This window comes from Loxodonta africana, chromosome 5 (genome assembly GCF_030014295.1).
Source record: "Loxodonta africana isolate mLoxAfr1 chromosome 5, mLoxAfr1.hap2, whole genome shotgun sequence".
Classification (NCBI taxonomy): Eukaryota; Metazoa; Chordata; class Mammalia; order Proboscidea; family Elephantidae; genus Loxodonta; species Loxodonta africana.
Genome location: NC_087346.1, coordinates 15014908 through 15033084, shown reverse-complemented (window position 1 = coordinate 15033084; position 18177 = coordinate 15014908). Strand labels below are relative to the sequence as shown.

General features: G+C 44.8%; 1 protein-coding gene across 6 annotated transcripts in view; it reads left to right on the top strand.

The window, feature by feature from the left end:
* Window positions 1-628: 628 nt before the first annotated feature.
* Window positions 629-18177, top strand: part of JADE1 (jade family PHD finger 1) — a 63547-nt gene continuing 45998 nt past the window's right edge. For 2 of the 6 annotated variants that reach the window (XM_023548668.2, XM_010590548.3), the window contains exon 1: window positions 2735-2768. In XM_023548668.2, coding sequence (XP_023404436.1) covers window positions 2750-2768 — 19 coding nt within the window. In that variant the 5' untranslated portion in view covers window positions 2735-2749. The other 4 variants (XM_064285322.1, XM_010590549.3, XM_064285320.1 and 1 more) reach the window with 4 other exon arrangements.

Here is an 18177-nt window from a genome sequence, read left to right as displayed (position 1 = left end):
AAGATGTTCAATTTATAAATAACTTTTTCTTTTTAAAATCACTATTAAATGATTAATCATTTGCAATTATCGGTTTGATACAAACTTAGGCAAAGACACACTGAGGCTCAAGAACTGATTCTCTGTATTTAAAAATGTCAATCTAACCTACAACTCCCTAAAACCGATACCATAAAACAAAAAGAACTTGTTTTGCCATTCATCCTAAATAATAAAAACTTCATACCCAAGTTACACATCTTAATAGCTGTATTTTATCTACATAAATTAATTACAAACAATCCATATCTAGGTGTGGCGATGTCAGACAAGAGTTAGAACTGGAGCAGTTTGAAGGGCATAATTTTTAAAAATCCACCTCCTTGCCTGGAGATACCTCAAGAATTTCTGGGATCACAGGAGGGAAGAGGTTTTCAGGATCTGAAGTGTGGCGCTCTTTGCAATCCCCCGCGGACGCAGGCCGGCGCCCTTGCAGGCCGAGCCGGCTGCGGCGAGGGCTGGGAAGAGTTAACAAGGGACCGAGTCCCCCGCGCCGCCGGCTCCCCGCGCGCTCCCTCCGCCCTCTCGTCCCCACCCTCTCGTTTTGGCAAGGGATTAAAGTGCTCCCCCCTGTGGCAGCAGTGACCCAGAAATGAGTTTGATTCACACAGTCCTTCCTCCATAACAAGCCAAACGCCCGTCCGAGAGTGCCTCCGTGCGCGAGTGCCGGGTGTGTACGCGCCGGCGAGAGCAGGGGCCCGCCCGGCTCCCCGCCCGCCCGCCGCGGCCCGAACTCATGCGGCGCGGAGCGAGCGAGCCGCGCGGAGCCCAGCGGCGCCTTGGCCGAGCCCCTCCGCAGCAGGTACGCGCGCGGGCCGCGCGCGGGGTGGGCGCGCCACGCGTGTGTCCGCGGGTGGGTTCGTCTGCGCGTCCGGATTCCACGGCTGTGGCGGCGGTAGCAGCGGCGGCGGCTGCAGGACGAGCCGAGCAGGCTCAGCCATATTTGATGGTTTTGTTGCTGTGCTCGGGAGTTCTCGGGAGTAATTTAATGCCGAAGGTCGCTGCCTAGTGGAAATAATATAGTACGTCATTAATATGGCGCCAAAAGATTGGGTTCTCGATATGCAGCGAAGAGGGAGGGAGGCAGCCGCCCAGCGCAGCGTTACTATCCCAACAGTAACTTGGGCATTGCCGGGGCGGGGGCTGGAGACGAGGAGGAGAGGATGATTTTTGGATCCTCAGAATTGATGTATTTTGAATCAGTAAGTTTTATCAGTGGTATTTTTTTTTTTCAATTTTGGGGGGCTGAAGACTTACAGCTTTTTCTTCTTTTGAATTTGTGAAGAACATGTGGTTTTCAGGTGAATCATCAATTAAACGCAATCAGGAGCAGAAGCCCGGCTTAGTTGGGTTTAGTTTATAGAATTCTTTAAAAAGCCAAAGTGCATTGGACTGCACGAAAGTGGAAAGCATTGTAGCAACTTGGTAGACAGATGGCAATGGCAGAACGCAGGTCCGCGTATATATCTGAATCCAGAGTGTGTGTGACCGTGTTGGGGGGCACTATATTTGTCCAAACATAGGTGTGTGTATGTGTAGGTACATCCGTGTGGGGTGGCCCCAGTCCTGGCTCTTGTCACCGTGTCACCACATGTCCAAAATATTCATTGCATCAATTCAAGGGCAGTGAGCAGGGGGTGGAGGGACAGCTTGGCAATTCGATTCTTTCAAATTGGGTTTCCAATGATCAGACCTTTTACTTATAGCAGGACTGCGTGGGAAGTATAAAACCCTTCATCGGTGCAACTGGGAAGGAGTTGCATAGGTAGAGCGAAGTACCGATTAATCATGAACTTAAAATGGATTGCATATTGCAACCTTTGGCACCATCTGCAAATTGTGGGGGTGGGGTCGCCTGGTCTCTGCTGCCTTAAACGAACGTGCAGTGTGTTCCGCGGGACTGCAAGTTGCAAAGCTCTTCAGTGCACGTGTCTCGTGCCTGTGAGTGTGTGTTTGTGAGTTGGGGGCTGTTGTTCGGTAGCCATCGGGCTTTCCGGATTGCTCGGCGCTGGCTTGCAAATGCAAGAGAAGGATGGAATGTGGAATGTTGACCGGGGAACCGATTCCTGTCGGAACGGTCCCATTTGCTGGAGAAATTCGATCCCTTCCACCTCCTTCCCGCTCCCCCCGCCCGCCTTCGGGCAGGAGGCGGGGCCGAGGACGCGGCTGCTGCTCAAAGTGGCGGAGCGCGGCGGCAGGAGGCAGGTGCACGGCACCCGCTAGTGGGGGTGCCTCAACTTCCGCGGGCGTTTAAATAGCAGCCTCTCTCCCCTCCCACCGGTAATAGGTGACCTGGCGGCCGAGGGTGGCGGGGGGACGGGGCCGAGGGAGACCCGGGAGCGAGCCTCCGCGGCACGTGGGCAGGTGCTGGGTGGCCCTGGGGCCAACTTTTGTAGCCCGCCTCTGGCGTTGGAGAAGAGGCGGCCCCGTGTGGAAATGGGGGCGGGCGGCGGCTGCTTCTCGGCCGCGGCCGGAGCGTCACCTAACGGTCCCCGAAGCGCTGCCGGGGGCGGGGGTGGGGGCTGCGGGGGCGGGGACGCCCGGCCCGCCGCGCCCGCGCCGCGGGAACCCCGCACAAAGCCCGTGGCGCGGGGGCGGCCGCCGCGCCCCCGCCCCGGGAACGGCCCGCAGCCCGTCGCCGTCCCCGTGCCGATTCCGGCGGGCGGCCGCAGGCGTTTGTTTGTTGGTTCCGCGCCGCCTTCCTCGCCGGATGGCTTCCTGTGACAGAGGTGATACACAGTTTCCAGAACTGTCTGGGGGCGGGAGCCGGAGCCGAGCCCGGTCGGGGCTGCTCGCCGCCGCTGCTTCCATCTCCCGACCGTTTCTCGCCGGCGCGCCCGCCCCAGCCCGAAGGTGCCGCCCCGGAGGGACTCTGGGAGGGGGACGGCGCGGCCGTTTCCAGCGGCGCAAGTGGCTTCTGGACGCGAGGGAGCGTTTGATTTGCAACTGGGGCCGAGCGGATTGGTGCAGCTGGCAGCGGCGGGGCGGGAGGAGCGGCGGCGGCGGCGGCGGCGGCGGGGGGTGGCCACTTTCGAATGGAGAGGGCGGCGGCGGGGACGCCGCTGCGGAGGCAGCGGGGCTTGGTTGCGCCAAGAGAAGGTGTCATCACTGCATCGGGGCTAATTCCGGCGGAGGTGCCGGGAGTTACTTTCCCCTCCTCCCGCGCTGTTGTTTCTGTCGCCTCGGGAGGAGGAGGAGGAGGAGGGGGGAGGGAGAGACGGAGGGAGGGAGGCAGGGAGGGAGGGAGGGAGGGGGCGGCGCTGAGCGGAGCCGCGGCCCTGCGCACACCTCAGCGGCTGCGGGAGCGGAGCGGTGCGTTCTGCAGTGCGGGGCGGTGTCCCAGCTCCCCACCCCGGGCTTTCTCCTCTTGGGGCCCCCCATCCCGCCCTTCTCACTCCTCGTTCGGGCTCCCCACCCCCGGACTCCCCATCCCGGGTTCCCTCACCTCGAGCTCTCCTCACCCCGAGCTCCTCCGGCCCGGGGCTCCCCCTCCCGGGCGCGTGGAGGCGGCCGTAATCCTGGCGCCCGGTGAATGCAGCGAGCAAACAAAAAAGCGGGCGATTTAAACGTGCCTTCGAAACCCGTTAGGAATGCGTCGTCACCCGGAGACCGTTTAAAAGCAGCTTTTACCTGGCTTTCTAGTAACGGGGGGGGGGGGGGGGCGCCTCGTCCTCTTCACTCCAGCGAAGGGGAATTTAAATTTTCTTTCTGTAAAACGATAGCTGCAGTGAGTGAATGACTTAAAAAAGCCACATATTTTAGGAAAGTGGGAGAGAATCTGAGGTTTCTAGTAATGGGAACGCTCTTTCCCAAGGTTTTAAGTGTACTGTTTATGCTTTTTAGAAAAGCTGCTGTGAAAGGCTAGCTCTCTAGCTACTTGTAGTTCAATGCTGACATCTTTCAAAGCTAATGAAGTAGTTTTAACATACAGAGAAATAATTTACCTATAAGCTCATTTAGGTAGTGAGTGACCAGTGAATGTTTAGATGTTTAGGTCAAATCACAGTTAATCACTTCTAGCTCAAGAAAGGAAGATTTTGCATAACTTAATCTGATTTAACACCTTCGATACTTTTTTGAAGTAGAGTGGACAACATATGAAGGGGAGATCCATTCCTAGCAAATTCCAGCAACCCAGAGTTTTATATTGCCCTTTTATCCTAGACGTCGTAGTTTCATTTAATGCCTCTTTTAAGTCAGATGACTTTCCGATTGTTGGTGTTTTATGGTCTTTCTTGAGCCTTTATATTTTTGTGTGTGTAGTTTACTAGGTATTTTCATTTCCGCATCTAAACAAATATAATTTTCAGCGATTTAACTGTTAGGTTTCCTCATTTCTCCCTTCATCCCGGTACTAGCAGAGATAAGGGGCAGTTGCCTGAACTTGCAGTAGAACTTGAACTTGATTACATTTTAAGGTCACAGTCTGCTTTCTAGTAACAAAGGTGGTTGGTTATGGTTGGGTTGCCACAGATTTAAACTGGATAGATACTCGTTTAAAGGGGGAGAAAAACCCTTATTTTCTTCTCCAGCCTATAAGCTAGTGTTTTATTCTTTATATTATTTGCCAGGGTTGAAGGAGTAGCTGTAAAGGGAAAACAATGAAAAATAAGCACGCATTTCTATTAGGGAAATGTCATATTTTTAGAAACATGAACTGTTGCTTGCGCAAAAGCTTGGGAGAAAAGAGTTCACTGAAAAAACTTGGAGGACTTGGTGACAATAAAAACAGACCTCTATGTGCTTCACTTATAGTGGGCCCTCAATAAATAATCGATTTTGACTTGGAGTCGTTAGTAGCTTAAAAAAGTATTATACAAGTGATAGTGTAAATACAAAGGAGTTCTGGTGGCACAGTGGTTAAAGCGATTGACTGCTAACTGAGCGGTTGGCAGTTCAAAACTACCAGTGGCTTCTAGGGAGAAAGATGTGGCAGCCTGCTTCTGTAGAGATTTACAGCCTTGGAAACCCAGTGGGGTCACTGTGAGTAGGAATGGACTCAGTGGGTGGATGGGGAGTACATGTACATTGTAAATAAGAAAACACCGAGAAACAAAGTAAAAACGTCAATTCCCACCACTCAGATCGCCACTGTTGCTTTACAGATCATTTTCTGTGTGTGTGTTTTAATGAAAGTGAGCCCATACTATGTTGGCTGCTAACTGAAAGGTTGGCGGTTTGAACCCACCAGCTGCTCTTTGGAAGAAAAGACATGGTGATTTGTTCTCCTAAAGACCTGAAAATGTAATGGGCAGTTCTACTCTACACTACAGGCCACTGTGAGTTGGAATCAACTCGACTGTACACATCAACAACAATGCAGGTCTGTCAGGAGCTTTTTTTTCTGTTAGCTATCTTGGTTTTATTTTATCTAATACTGAAACTTACTCAGATTTCTACAGTTGGCCTCAGAATACAGTCAGCAGCTTTGCCCAAATCACTGTCCAGTGGAGGAACATGCGCTGCATCTGGTTATTCTCCCTTAATAGATTTTAATCTCTACTATCTTTTGACAAAATATCTGACACTAAGGAGGCAAGCCTTTGGAAATAAAATCATGGCTGGATTAAGGAAAAAAAAAAGAAATCAAAGTAGTGTTTTATTCTAATTTAGAATGTAGAGATCAAGAGTTTGAAAAATACTTTAAAGAATATTGTTTGCACGATGTGTTTACCCACAGACTTGTGGAAAAAAGAATTGTCAAATATTTGTGTTTCGATACTCAGGTGGTTGGAACAGCAAACGTTAAGACATCAAACACTGATCGTATCCCACACCTTCAGGGTTAGTTGGGAGGAGGCATATGAATTTGTCACATTTCCGCTTCTTTAGCTCACCTTCCTGTTTGTGAAGCTCTTCCCTGTCCAGTGTTATGGGGCACCTGTGATGCCATTACGTTAATGCTGTGTCAGTTTGCATTATAAACCCTGTTTTTCCACAAGCTTTATAGACTTCCTCCAAAGAAAAAGGGGACATTATGAAAATCTTTGCCAGTACTTCTTGCTCTTTTATATGGATTGGTATTTAAAAATTTGTCTTGTTACAATAGTGGGAGTTATGCCAGTTTTAAACTTCTTTCCTTTCCCTTGTCCAAGCCTGTAACTTAAAAAATTGGCACCGTATTCAACAGTGCCTTTTTTTTTTTTTTTAAAGTAAAGGGTAGGTTTCCTTGGAGTTCTCGGAAGGCTATCAGAAGTCTAGTAGGAACTTTAGTTGGGAAAGTATTTTAATTCCTGAGACGTAGAAGTTGTTTCCTTGGAAGTTTTAGTGTTCAGGCTGTTTTCTCCATTTTCAAGATTTTGTAGCACTTTATAAGTGATCATGTGTTTAACATTTGGACAATTAATATCTAATTGTTATCTTCGTAGAATATAATGGCTCAGAAAATTTGAGGCTTGATTGAAAGAGAATGTATTGTCACTTGCTTAGTGTACTTTTCATGTAAAAATATTGGCCCATGATCATGAGGGACCACAGTTGATGGGCTCGAATGGAGTAGTTACTCTGTATTCCTAGTAGGTGTAGGAATGGCCCTTTTACTTGTGAGTGGAAGTGACACCTTGTCTGTAACTTAGCTAGGGTTGAGTATCAGGGAATTGAGGGAAAATCTACCCTAAGTGGAGACTGAACCTAGACTCTGGCAATGTTATTGTGGATTTATGTAGACTAGAACTCAAATGATTCCTAAGGATGCTTTTCCTCACCTTGAAAGCAACAAAAATAAAGACTGCCAGATTGGGGATGGGAAGCTTAGACACGGGGGAAGGGTGTGTGTGTTTTTGTGATTAATCTTTCTTAATATCTAGACCAGAGGGCTATGATGTGTGCTCAACATGCTGAAAGACCAAACTTTAAGTTACTCTAAAACAAGTCTAGTGTTTATTTTTTGCTGTTGGTTCAGCAGGTAGTCAAGATATAAAAAGGCAACTGAGGACCGTTGAAGTAAGTTCATTTTTACAACCATTGGTTCTTTTGGTCTTATTTATTGAGGGAATTCAACCACAGTCTTGTCATGTTTTGAAAGCACTCACAATTGGCAATAATACTTTTTTAATATTGATCATTTGTAATGCCAACACAGGAGATTTTTATTAATTTGAAGATTCATAATTGCTTCCAATTTCTAAGCAGTTATTTTAAGGAAAGATCTCAGTGGTGAGGATGCAAACTGAAGAATAAAGTGGGCATCCCATACCCCACCCCTTGCTCTTTACTCCGTGGTGGTGGTTGTGTGCCATCTAGTCAACTCTGACTCAGTGACCCTATAGGACAGAGTAGGGTTTCTTAGATTGTAATCGTTATGAGAGCAGATCACCAGGTCTTGTCTCCTGCGGTACAGCTGGGGGTTCAAACCACCAACCTTTTGAAAGGTTAGCAGCTGAGCACTTGACCAGTGAGCACCAGGTCTCCTTTTACTCTGTAATAAGGAGCAGGAGATAGCAAGGTTACCAAGTTGCTTGAGGTTAGCTGCATGGTTTGTACCTTTGTTTTGCACAAAGTATACTAAATGTTATTTAAAAATTTTCCTGATTACTCATGGCTGTCTTTAGGAGTGTCAGTTATTTCAGTGTTGAAATATAACGATGTACTTAAGATGTGTAGGCTGCATCCTGGTGGCTTATAATTTTTTTTAAAAGTCAGGGACATCTTTGAGATCTATAGCCTGTGGTGGCGCTTCTTCCCAGAAGATGCAGGCTCCGCTGAAATTTGGATGGCATTTCAGGAGCTCTGTGGATTCCCTTTTGTGCATCCTGGAATTCCAGTTAAACTTTTTAATTCTGGTGACTTTTTATAGTTTATCTCTGCTCCTTTTATTGCTGCTGTTAACTGTGTATTGTTAAAATGCTTGTCTACAACAGTCATTTTTCTGCTTATTGGTTATTGGCTTGAAAATGAGATAAGAAGCTTGTTATAAGTTTTTATTACTTGGCATATGCTGGCCACAAGTAGGTGTCTCCAGGATTTTCTTTTGATAACACTTAATGGGTTTTTAGATGCGTCCTGTTTTTCGATTACTTAGAGCACCCCCCTCTTCCCATCCCACTCCTTTTTTTTCTGTGGTTGCTTGTCCGTGTTCTAGGTAGGTGAGACCCTTGGCTGAGCTAGGGGGTTCCTAAGGAGTGAGCATGTCTGATCCTTACCTTTGTAAGCTTTAAGGTACTTGTCAGTTGCCCAGAGCCTGGTAGTTGATTTGTATTTAACTAAACTTATGTAATGCTGGTTTACAAATGTCATACTGTCAGTCTGTTGATTTATAGCAGGGATCAGCAAACTTCTTCTCTAAAGAGCTGGATAGTAAATATTTTAGGCTTTGTGGGCTGTATGTCTCTGCCGCAGTTTTCCAACTCTGCCGTTGTAGTGCTAAAGCAGCCGTAGACCAAAGGTACACGAATGAGCGAGGCTGTGTTCCAATAAAACTTTATTTATGCATACTGAAATGTAAATTTTAGGTGGTTTTCCTGTGTCATGAAATGTACTTTTGATTCTCTTTCTCAACCTTTTAAAAATGTAAACACCATTCTTAGCTAAGGGGCTGCGGGCACCATTAGGCTTGTGGGTTGTAGTTTGTGGATCCCTGGTTTATAGTGAGACAGCAGTATCTAGTCTAGGGATTGTTTGTTTCTGCTGGTGGTTCAGTTCCCTTTCTGTCTGGAACCTGAGAAAAGTTTGTTTGATAAATGTGGAGAGAGTTCAACAGGCTGTTGGCTGTGGTTCTTAACTCTTGGGTTCCAGGGCTCTTTCTGAGACTCTCGTTAGCCGCTGTGAAGCTGACTCTGCCTTACGGCCACCCCAACCCGCACAGAGTAGAACTGCTGCCTAAGGCTTTCAGGACTGACCTTCCGGAAGCAGATTGCCTCTGCTGAGGCACCTCTGAGTGGGTTTGAACCACCAGCCTTTTGGTTAGTAGTCAGCGCTTAGCTGTTTGTGCCACTCAGGGACTTCTTATGAGAATAGGATGCGTAATTATGGGAACCTCTATACCTCGAAGGAAACCCTGGTGGCGTAGTGGTTAAGAGCTACAGCTACTAACCAGAAGGTCAGGAGTTCAAATCCACCAGGCGCTCCTTGGAAACTCAGTGGGGCAGTTCTGCTCTGTCCTGTAGGGTTGCTATGAGTCGGAATCAACTTGAAGGCAGCGGGTTTGGTTTTGGTTTTTATACCTCGAAGCCCTGGTGGCGCAGTGGTGGAGATAGGGCTGCTGCTAACCAAAAGGTTGGGTGTTCGACTCCACCAGCCTCTCCCTGGAAACTCTATGGGGCAGTTCTGCTCTATCCTGTAGGGTCACTGTGAGTCAGAATTGACTCAACGGCCATTTTTTTTTTTTATACCTAGGGAAAGGAGCCCTGGTAGCACTGTGGTTAAGTGCTCTGCTACTAAATGGAAGGTAAGTGGTTTGAACCCAACAGCTGCTCCATGGGTGAAAGATGTGGCAGTCAGCTTCTGTAAAGTGCCCCATTGGAAACCCTTTGGGGCAGTTTTACTCTGTCCTGTAGGGTCGCCGTGAGTCAGAATCAACTCTGTGGCAACAGGTTTGGTTTGGGTTTTGGTATACTTAGGAAAACACACCTTAACAGTCCTGCCCCCCATGGGGGCCAGGTCAAGAAACCTTGTGAGAAGATATTGCGTGCTGTTGAGTAGATTCCGACTCACAGGGACCTTACATGACTGAGTAGAACCACCCCCGTAGGGTTTTCTCGGCTTTAATTTGTACAGAAGCAGATTGCCAGGTCTTTTTCCCACGGAGCTGCTGGGTGGGTTCCAACCACCAACCTTTTGGTTACCAGCCGAGACCTTAACTGTTGCTCCACCAGGGCTCCTTGTGTAAAGGGATAGGCATTATAAACGGAGGGAAGTGACGTCACTCCAAGCAGCAGGTGTGTTTGCCACACTGTTCGGAGTTAATGCCTGCTGGTCAGGACTCATACCCCTGTGGCAGTGTGCAGGGAACTACTAACACGTTCTTCCTCGAGCTCTACCTGTTCTGTGTTCCACCAGCCAGAGCAGCAGTTGAAACCATCTTCCTATCAGCCTGTAGAGAAACCATGTTTCAAGTTCCAAGGGGACAAATTGTTCATTGATTGCATATGAATAGTCTGCTCCCTGGTAACATACAGTGCCTGGCCTTAATCTTACAAATATCCCCTTTCTAAATCCCAGTGGATGTCCCGGAGAGGGAGGAGAGGGAAGCCCCTGGGTCGAGGTACCTGAGAGGAGGAGGCTGACGCAGGAGAGTGCCTGCCTGTGTTAGGAACTAGCCTTTCCTTCTGCCGCAGGGCTTTGCTCTAGACCCAGCTGTGCAGTTTTGCTCAAGCAGCTTTACTCCAGAATTGAACGTGGAATCACCGGGTTACAATGTCTGACTTCAGGACAATTCATACTTAAGATTGGACTGTCATAAAGCCTGTCATATTAAAATTTTGAGTTAAATAATAAATGGTTTGTAATAACAAACACATGCACTACTTTGTGATGCTCATGAAAACATTGTGTGGTTTGGAAGTGCTTCTTAAGTGTTCTGTATGCATGGAAAGGTAAAACATGTACTGCGTACTAAGATAAACGTTTGATTAACTGGTGCTAAATCAGTCCTGTACGTACCTGTTCCGACTTACCTACAAATTCGAGTTAAGGACAGATTTAGGAACGAATCTTTGTTAGTAACCCAGACACTGCCTGTACTCGTCTTTAAAATTAGAAAAGGTAGATTAAATTATCTCTGAAATCTCTGTTAGCAGTGCAGTGATGACTTTATGGGTTCCTTTTGAGAAGATTTCTGGTAGACATAGTCTATGATGTGGAACTTTTTTGGGGAACATTTTATTGTGTTTTAGGTGAGAGTTTACACAGCAAATTAGTTTCTCGTTCAACAATTAAAACTCAAATTATTCCGTGGTATTGGTCGCTGTCCCCACGATGTGCCAGCACTCTCCCCATTTTCACCCTGCTTTCCTCATCTAGTTTCCCTGCACCTCCTTGCCTTCTCATCTTCGCTTTTGGGCAAATATTGCCCTTTTGGTCTCATATAGTTAGTTCTAAGAAGCACATTTCTCACAGGTATTACTGTTTATTTTATAGGACAATCTATTATTTGGCTGAAAGGTGGCCTCTGGGAGTGGCTTCCATTCCACGTTAAAAGGGTGTCTTAGGGCGATAGTCTCAGGAGTTCCTCCAGTCTCTATCAGTCCAATAAGTCTGGTCTTTTTCATGAATTTGAGTTTTATTCTACGCTTTTATCCCATTCTGACCGGCACCTCCTATCGCGTTCTAGTCAGAGTGCTTGGTTGTGGGTTTGAGACTTGGAGCTTTAGCCTCAGAGAACGCTTTGCAGATCTTGCTGCTGGGTTTTGGATCATTTTATGTTTCCCTGACCGTTCTAACAAGACTTGTACAATTCTGGTGAAATGTTTTCATACGTAACTTAGATGATGTGTAAGGGAAGCTTTCGTTAAGTGTGTCAGCTGTGTCTTCTAACATGCAACGTTAGGAGTTTCTCTCTCACTTTTACAACACTTGTAAGTTTTTGGTGACTTAACATTGTTAATGGTGACCGATGGTTTCTGACAACCAGCTATAATCAGGGAACAAAGTTCCTCAAAAACAGCTGCATTTCAGTCTTTGTGCAGTGTGATCGTCATTAACTGGTTGAGTCTGGTTTCTGCAGAAGCTGCTTGTATACCCCAAGTAAGAACATCTGGTTTAAGCATTTAAAAATCTTTTAAATTACCCTGTAGACACTTTGCATTTATTGATTTATTCCACCCTTGGTGGAATAATAGCTTGTAGACTCCTTTCCCATCTTTATCCTTACCTTTTTCATTCAGAAACTGTTGTTAACATACTCGCTTTTCTAAAGTGCCGTTCTTTAATGAACTTTTAAAGTTTGACCTGAGGATTTGTGTGTGTGTGTATGTGTGTTGTGTAAATTAGAATCTGGTTCAGAGACCTAAAGGCAGTATGAAACGCAGACTTCTGGTTACAGTAAGGTGCTTTAGAAAATTAAACTATTTTCATATACTCCGAAGAGATTAGTGTTCTTTGGGAAACTGTTAAAGTGTCAGAAGAGGAATAGGTCAGGCAGGGCAAATAGACTTCATCTCTCCTATGAATTCTGATTGGGTGATGGCAGTGTATTAAAGATTCTAAGGTCATGTCTGAGCTTGTGGAAATGATTGAACAAATTGATTAACCATGTCTACCATGGCGGAGGGAAAGGCTAGCCATCTGTAGAATGGGGCTTTTTTATTTTCATTTTTTTCCAAAATAGTACTACCTTCAAAATTGGTAAGTATCTTAATATGGGTTCTCTACAGGAAAAAAACCAGTGAAATGTGTATAGAAATCTACTTCACTGAAATGGCTTATGCAATTGTTGGGTTTGGTGAGTCCCAAATCTGTGAGTCTGGTTGGAGGCTGGAGACCTCACCTGTCTTGTGGGATTGTAGGGGCTGGCAAATCCAAGAGCTGCAGGTCGGGCGACAGGCTGGAGATTTCCGCAGGCTTGTCCCAAGAACTATCCCAAGAACCGGAGGTCAGTGGATGAGAAGAGCGCAGGGTCCAGAGAGTGAGCTTTGCAAGACATCTATTTATATACTGAAGGCTGGCCACACCCCCCCAAAAAACTCCTTTTTCAACTAATTGGCTGCTCACATTAGATCACAAAATGGAACATGATTCCATTGTGGAGGAGCACTTGGCCTAGACACATGACATTAACCATCACAGTGAGAAATTTAGTTTTTTTTTTCTTTAAAGATAGTTTAAATCCTAGTTTTCCTGTCTGGATTAGATATTTATGTTATTGTATACATTTTTGGTGATCTCCTACTGGCATAGGCTACTCATATCTTTTGAAAAATTTTTGCTTTTAAGTTTGTAATGACCTAATCAAGAGGTTTGGGGGATAATAGCATTTTATGGCATTATCCCATTGTTTTCCAAATTTTCCTCCTGAACCTTTTGGTCAGGTGTTCTTTTAAAGCCAGACATGCCTTTATTTACACCATCTCTACTGGTGGTTGCTTATGTAAGGCTGGTGGAAAGAAATGGTGCCCAAGGGGGCTGCTGTATATGGTGAAGAGCAGGGAAGAAAGGTTTTGGATTTTAAGTCTTTAGTAGTGCTGGATCATGGTAAAAGTATATATATGTATAAGATCATAAAGGGAGTTAAAAGTTCCCATCCCATTCTATCTGAAACACTTTGGCTCCATTCCCCAGAGATAGCCACATTAGGTTTTTTGGATGCTTTTCCAGGACTATATAAGCAATTGGTGTATGTATTCTCTCTCCTCTAACTCGTTTTTCCTTCTGTAGTTTGCTTGTTTTCCCCTCCCTCTTACTATGTCTTGGACATCTTTCCATATCTGAACATGTAGAGCTAACAAAGGAATTCTGAGTAGATGGAAATAGGAATAAAAGCTCAAGATTGAAGGCCATTGTGACTGCCTTCATTGTTTGGGTGTGACTTCATTTACTCCCATGTCAAGGGAAAGAAAAAAAAAATCCAAATCCAAGTGACTGGAATGTTGTCATAGCTGCTCTTCCTCATTTGCTGACTGTAATTGAGTCAGCAATTACAGAGGCTTGGAAGGGGCTTAATAGATTGTTTTAGGGCTCATAAGCAGTGATTAGATTATTTAGAAATTGGCAAATGGGAGCTATTTATGATTCATTCAGAACCACTCAATTTTATAAGTTTCTTGAAATCTTGAAAAATGCCTTTTTTGACTTTTAAAATCTGAGTTAAAAATAATTTTAAAAGAATTGATAACATGTGTTGTAGCACATGGGCTTTATTATGTTCATAGGAGTAAATATAGCTGTGGTTATCTGGGGGAGTTCTTAAAACATTTTTTATTTTTGTGGTTTATTAATATAAAATCTTCAGCTGAATATTTTCACTTTTGACCTCTTGGGCAGCATTTTCATTAAACATATTCTGATGGATTACATTGTAAAGAACACATTCTTAAAAAGTCCCCATTTTTTTCCCCCAGTTGAAATATTTAGACAAGGTTAAAACTTCAACACTTAAATTCAAGCTATTTGTCAGTTAAATCTGTGCCATTTTTGGACTAGATATAATCCTTTGGTTAAATTGAGGAAAAATCTGGTTTTTAGTTATAGTCACACAAGTATTTTTAGACCTATCTCTGTAAGCATATGAATTCAGTAACGTTGCCAGTTTGAAAACTTCATTTCTAGGTGATTAACATTTGCTTTAAAAACTGAGCTAAGAAACCCACTTGAGTTTCCTTGACAATCTTTAGGAACAGAAAACTCCCTGAGGTGTAGATCATTATTACACTTGGGTACTTGGAGAACTGTACACTCCATGGAAGACAAGAAAGTGACCTATTAGGAAAATGGAATGTATCTTTTGTTTTGGAGTTCTGCAGTCAGTACTTGGAGGAATCAAATGATCAGTTACATAGTGTTTAAAAAATAATATTCCAACTGAATGGAACAAAAAGGCTTAGTACATTATAAAATACTTTTTAGCTTTATGTTAGTCTACATGGTTTCTGAAAGTAATATAGTACATTTAAGTTTTAGATTATTAACTATTTGACAAGAGGGGAAGGAGACCAAGAAATTTAAAGCAAATGTAATAGAGGTCAATTAGATATAAAAGTGGAAGCATCTCAAGTTCTGTTAAGCTGAGTGAGCATAAGATATGGTTTATAAAAATCAAGTATATACGGGGGTTCAGTTATTCACCCAGTAGGTTTTTATTTAATGCATAACACTGCATTAGATGATACATAGAGAAGAGGTATGTAGAGGTCTGTAGTTGGGTACCTTCTAAAACTTGAGTGAAAACATAGCAGATTAAACTGACACTTTGAGGAAGAAACCAGCCTTTCTGCATATGAGCCATAAGATAATTAAAATCACTAGGGTGTAATCCTTATTATAGGTGTAGAGTTTATGGCCTGATAAATGGTTCCTGTTCACCATGAGAGTAATTCTACTAACTGGACGGTTTGTTTTCCTCAAATCAGCCTCTCTTTCCCTGGAATAGCAGTGAACAAACATCCTCAAATTCTTAATCATCTTGATTCTTTCGTAAAAGCCCTTCTCCCCTCATCCCTGAGGTCATTTTTCATTCTTTCTTAGTTAGAATCACATACCAGTCATGCCTCCCTGAGACTACACCCAGGTCACTGAACTTGTTCGCTCTCAAATTCCTGTGCCACCTTAGCAATGGCTTCCTTCAGCTAATGGCTGCTCTTAATTTATTGCATGCTGATTTTTCCCATTTTCAGCCTGAGGAAACTTAAATTTCAAGGCATTGAGGTACCTTGCTGCCTCATGTTCCATCCCGCGTTCCGTCATAATCCAGGAAGAGTAAGCCTGTAGCCTTCATAGCACCTACCACACTGAAGCTACTTGTCTAGTTATTTGCTTAGCACTGTCTCTCCCCAGGTAGACCAGAAGCTCCTGGAGAGCAGGCATTCCATAACTTGTTTACGGCATCTAACTGGATAAAATTTTAACTGAATTAATATGTAAACCAGTCCACTACATTTTCATCTGTGTGAGAGAGACTAAAGGAAAGCGATCTGCAGGTAATATAAATAGGGGGTGGGTGGTGGTGGTATGTGCCAGTGAGTTGATTCCAACTCATAGTGACCCTATAGGGCAGAGTAGAACTGCCCCATAGGATTTCCTAAGCTGTAAATCTTTATGGGAGCAGATTGCCAAGTCTTTTCTCCCACGGAGGATGGTGAGTTAGAACCACCAGCCTTCTGGTTACCAGCCAAGCTCTTAACCATTGCTCCACCTGGAGATTTGGGGTAGAGGGTAAGAATATGTTGGTATTACCTGAGGAGCTGGTGCCCTGAGCAACCACCCAGTTAATATTGGCACCTCCCTACAGCAGAGACGGAGGCACTAGAGGATTGTTACTTGACTGATCCATCCAAGGTCTTTGGCCAACTATCTCCTCTTATTTGGTATTTTCCAGACAATATTCTGATTATAATCTGGGTCCTAAGTAGTCTTCCTTGTTTTGGGCAGTCCCAGATGTCCACTGATTAGTATTTTTGTCTGCCTAGCTGCTGTGTTTCTCATGGTCAGTGTATACTCCAAAATCAGACCAACTGATTGTCATCAAGTTGATTCCAATCCTTGGCGACCCCACGTGTGTCAGAGTAGAATTCTGCTCCATAGGGTTGTCAGTGGGTGAATTTTTGGGAGGTCTCGAGGCCTTTATTCCAAGTTGCCTCTCAGTGGACTCGAACCACCAACCTTTCAGTTAGGAGCCAAGTGCGTTAACTCCAGACCCCTGAAAATTGGATCACTTTGAGTCAATTTCATTGAAACCTAGACAGAATATTAGGATAAGCAATGTTAAGGACTGGGTCCAGAGTTCTAGGGTTGTGTGGTAGCTGCCCTGTGAAGCCCTGTTTTTGACCACCAGCTGGGCCCTGTCTGTGATGTCTTTGTTTCATTTTTAACTTGAGGGAATCTTTCTTCTTCAGAAACATATAACCCTTTAGAGACACACACACATGTGGGACATTTAAGTAATGATGCCAGGCAGGAGCTGATTGACTATTAAAAGTAAATAGCACATTTAAAAGCAAGATGTAAAATTTTAAAAAGGTAAAAATGAGTGGTACAGAATGTAAGTGATTGGGGTTGGAATGGTGGGAGATATTTAGTGCCTTTAAACAATAAGAGCATCATTAGCCCAGGCTGAGAGCTGAAAGAGAAGGGGGTGCTTTTAAGGGACCTGTAGGGAGGAGGCCTGGCCCAGCTAAGGCAGGCTAGTGTTGAGGGCAGGCTAGGACAGAGGGTTTTGTAGACTTGGGAGGGGCCAGATGGTAGAAAACCTCTAAGTTTCTGGCTAGACAGTTTAAGACTTAGACCCCTTTGCAGTGTTGAACAGGGAGAAATTTCACAGAGAGTAGCTCACCTCGTTGTTATTCATGTTGTAAGTGCCATGGGGTAGGCTTCAAGCTCTGATGACCCCTTAGAGATGATTAGTTTTTATAAGCGAAAAAAAAAAAAAAAAACCCAAACCCAGTGGCGCGGAGTCGATTCCGACTCATAGCGACCCTGTAGGACAGAGTAGAACTGCCCCCAATAGGGTTGCCAAGGAGCGCGTGGTGGATTCAAACTGCCGACTCTTTGGTTAGCAGCCATAGCACTTAACCACTACACCACCAGGGTTTCCTAGTTTGTTGTAGTAATTGGAAATTGAAGAGAGGTTTTAGCCTGGGAGAACAGAAGGCTGCTTAAACCGATCTGGGTGTAGGTGGTTGAGGACTGAACCTGTGGAGTGTTAGAGGAACTTGAAAGAGTCAAATGTTAGGAACTGACAAGCATTGCCAATTGGATATAGGGTAAGAAAAGACATCTATTAATAAAGAATTGGGCAAATAGTAAGATTCTGAGTATGAAGATGATGCCTGGAGTAGCATACTAGTTAATATGTATGTCATTATGTATTATAGTACTTTGTCAGAAATAACGTGCTCCTCCTTCTGGCTGCCCTTCCTTTGTTCTTCAGGACTCATTTCAGAACCCCTCCCGATCCCATCAACCTCTGTGTTCTCAGAGAACCTTGTGCTTACCACTGTCAAGCAGTGTTGTATTTGCTGCTGTCAAGTTAGCCCCCGACTCATACTCATGGTGACTCCGTGCAAAACCCTGCCTGGTTCTGTGCCATCCCCATCATCAGTTTCAGATCAAATCACCATGATCTATAGGGTTTCCACTGGGCCTTTTTTCCTAGTCCACCTTAGTCTGGAAGCTCTGCTGAAACCTGTTCAGCATCATAACCCATTGCCGTTGAGCTACTTCCGACTCCACCGAGAGATGAGCGATGGCTGTGTATGGGGTGCGTTGGCTGGGAATCGAACCTGGGTCTCCTGTGTGGAACCAAGCGTTCTACCCCTGAATTTGTCTGTCTCCCCGACTAAACCAGAATTTCCTTGGTCAGGGATAGTATTTTTTTCTAGCACCTCCTAATATATTCGGTATTTAACCCCTTTTAGTTATTATTGATAATTGTTATTTATGCAGAAGGGCCTCTGCTTTCTCACTGGCTTTTAGTGGAAAAGTGTTTGCAGCATGCAACCACTGTATTGTATATTTTAAAGTTAGTTACATGAACTTTGATTTCCTGAT